The sequence below is a fragment of the Chrysemys picta genome, unplaced genomic scaffold (assembly GCF_011386835.1).
Source record: "Chrysemys picta bellii isolate R12L10 unplaced genomic scaffold, ASM1138683v2 scaf9, whole genome shotgun sequence".
Taxonomy (NCBI): domain Eukaryota; kingdom Metazoa; phylum Chordata; order Testudines; family Emydidae; genus Chrysemys; species Chrysemys picta.
The window spans coordinates 363,735-366,917 of record NW_027052716.1 but is presented as its reverse complement, the minus strand read 5'-3'; the positions used below and the strand labels follow the sequence as shown (position 1 = coordinate 366,917).

The window sequence follows — 3,183 nt, the reverse complement described above, 5'->3', positions numbered from 1 at the left end:
CACTGGGAAGTGTCAGTGAGGCCCGAATCTCACACGCTCCTTTGTCTCCTTTGGGTCTCACAGGAGCTCATTGAGGAGCTGCCTGATAACTCTCCACCCGGCGCCGTCCTCGCTAACTCCCTGATTGCTGTGGGCAACCTCAGGTACCGAGACCCTCCGACCCGGTTCCCCTAACCCCAGTGCTGCTCAGGCCCAGGGCTGGGAGTCACTGCCCCTCCCACTCCCAGGTCACCGCCCAAGGGTGGCTCCTCTGGCAGAGGTGCGGGGAAAGGTCACTCTCTCCTGGCTGGGCTGTTCTTTTCACTCCAGTAACATTGCAACGGCTTTGGGGAGAGGCTCACTCCCAGGATCAGATACAGGAGGGGCAGCAGGGTCCAGGGAACAGGTGCTATTCCTGCCCTGCCACTGTCTTTCTGAGAAACCTTGGCCTTGTCATTCCCTGGCTCGGTGCCTCTGTTTCCATTCTTGCCAGCCTGTGCCTATTTTGCTGCAGTTTCACCTGCGTGTTGGTGCCAGTCCCATCCCCGCACTGCACAGTCTAATATCGGCTCCTCTCTCTTGCCAGCACCATGACGCCTGCCCTGGAGCCAGAGCTGGAGACCCACCTCCTCCGAGCTGCCCTGCACGCCGTCTTCACCCTGGGCATGGAGAAGGACACCACCCAAGTGCAGGTAGATCATGCTAAAGTCATGGATTGAAGAGCCAGCTGTCATCCTGCCATGAATCCTTGCTAATTGCCTGCAGTGGGATGTGAATGAGAGAGGCCAGGATATGTGTTTGGGGTCTCACCAGTGCTTCCCAGAGACCCCACTTCCCATCCTGTGGCAGATGTAGCCCCAGTTTCCCTAACTCTGACCCATGGCTCTCCCTTGCTTTCAGGATCTGCCTAGGGTCTTGCCAGACCTCCTGGACGCCATGCTGGGGAACCTGCTGGCAGAGTCCCCAGACACCGACAGGCTCCAGTACATCTTGGAGGTGAGCCCGATGAGAGGGGTGGGGGCAATTTTACCTTCACTCTTAGATCCATTTTCCAGTCAGTCCTCCTAGCCGGGCCCCCAGTGGGCGTCCTTGGTCAGGGCAGTCAGTGCAATGCCTCCTTTCCCCACAGCACATTAACTACTGGATCGTGTCCAGGGTGCCGCGAGAGAGAGCCAGGGCCGTTAAGAGCAGCACGGCCCTGCTCAGATCCACCATCACCCTCCCTGAGTTTGACGTAAGTGACCTCTGACCCCAGCTTCCTGACTCCAGGGGTAGGTGGGCTGGCTCCGACGGGCTGTAGGATCTGCTGCTGCAGGGGCTGTGGGTTAGGAGTGTTCCTCTTGGGGAGGCAGAGTCAGAGCAGAGAGTGAGCCTGGCTTGAGTCAAGTTCTTCTTGTCCTAGTTAAGTGGTGACTCTGGGCTTTTAAGGGGACTGTGCTCCAGGTTCATGGCTCCCTGTCATCCTGGAGCAGCTGGGGAAGCAAGTTCTCATGGAGGGCCCTGCCCACAGCCCTGTGCTCCAGGCTTCCTTGGGGGCAGAGGAAATTAAGGGTCTGGCTCTAGCATCTCCTGCAGAGGGGCTGAGGGGAAGGAGAGTCCTGGCCCGGGGGGGGACTGGGAGCTGACATGAAAATGCTGATGGAGTCCCCTCTCCCTCTCCCGTCCATTAGAACTCAGCGGAATTCCCCAGGATGGGTCACCACATGGCACAGCTGGCTCTTTCCGTCAGTGACCCAGCCAAGGACATCAGCTGGCAGGCCAGGGAGGGGGTTTACCGGCTCTACCAGCTGCTGCTGCACCAGAGGGGTAAGGAACCCAGCTGGGAAATGGCACCCGCTAGAAGACTGAGACTGGGACCCCAGCCAATTTCTCTCAGACTGACGCCGGCTGGAGGATGAGTCTCTCTATCTCTTTCTGTGTTCCACACCATGCCCTGCAATTCTGTTGGGCCGGGCACGCAGCGAGGACTCTGCCCACTGTGCAGCCACCAATGGGATTGGAAGGACACAAGCCCTGCAACCAGAAGGACAAATGTGTGTGTGTGTGTCTCTCTCCCTGTCACCTACTCCCTCCTGGGGGAAACCCAGCAGCTGATGGGGGACAAGGTGAGCAGCTGCATTAGACTCAGGAGATTGGGGCGGGGCCCAGGCCTCATTCCCATCCTGTGGCCATTCGCTGGCCTGGCACAAGGAGCCTGGTGTCGAATGAAAGGGAGAGCAGGTGCTCCTGGGAAGGGAGATGAATTCACCTCCATGAGCAGGAGCGAGCCAGCTTGTCCGCGGAGCAGCTCCACCCAGCTCTTTAGCCAGGCTAATTAATGACAAGCTTTGCCTCATCCCAGACTTACGTTCTTAGGACAGGGTGCTATCGCTCTTGGGAAGGGCAGGAGAGTCCCCCAAGTGCCCCCTGCGAGACTCTCCTGTCCCACAGGGCCGCACCCAATTCCTAGTGGTCTGGTGTCTGTGTCACCCGAGCCACCACCCAGAGTTGCTCCCATCACTGGCAGCCTGGGAGGCCAAGGACTGATGGGTGATGGCGTCTGACCAGGCAGGGCTGAGGCACATGGGCAGGGGACGCTTGTCCTGCTGCTGGCAAGGCTGGACCTGTTCTGGAGAGAACAGGAGGATTCAGTCAGCAGTAGGGTTGCCATGTCTAATAAATAAAAAAAGAGGACCCTCCACGGGCCCTGGCCCCGCCCATTTCCTCACCCCTAGCCCCGCCCCAACTCCGCTCCTTCCCCGCCCTAACTCCGCTCCCTCCCACTCCCAGCCATGGGGAAAGGGCTGCCCCAGCGCTACCGGCTTCACGGTTTGCCGGGCAGCCCCCAGACCCTGCGCCCCCGGCCGGCGCTTCCCCAGCGCAGCTAGAGCCTTAAAGTCTGAGAGGGGAGGAGCGGAGCAGCTCAGCTGGAGCCCGGGAAGGGAAGTGCCTGGCCCGTTGCTCGGGGTCCGGAGGCGGGGGGGCTGCCGGAAGCCGGTAGCGCTGGCTCGGGCAGCTCGGCTCTTAAAGTCTGAGAGGGAAGGAGCGGAGCAGAGCAGCTGCGGGAGGGGAAGTGCCTGGCCGGCATTTTGCCGGACATGTTTGGCTTTTCGGCAATTCCCCCCAGACGGGGGTTTGATTGCCGAAAAGCAGGACATGTCTGGGAAAAACGTGACGTATGGTAACCCTAGTCAGCAGGGGCTGCCGATCCGTCCCATTCACCAG

The 3,183-nt window shown here is 60.1% G+C and overlaps 1 protein-coding gene across 1 annotated transcript; it reads left to right on the top strand.

Annotated features, from left to right (window-relative positions):
- On the top strand, nucleotides 1–3,183 carry LOC135977665 (maestro heat-like repeat-containing protein family member 1). The gene is made up of 5 exons (XM_065578878.1): nucleotides 1–143; nucleotides 566–671; nucleotides 880–975; nucleotides 1,109–1,213; nucleotides 1,650–3,183. Exons 2-5 carry the CDS (start codon nucleotides 570–572, stop codon nucleotides 1,875–1,877), a joined length of 531 nt encoding a protein of 176 aa, XP_065434950.1. The 5' UTR covers nucleotides 1–143; nucleotides 566–569; the 3' UTR covers nucleotides 1,878–3,183.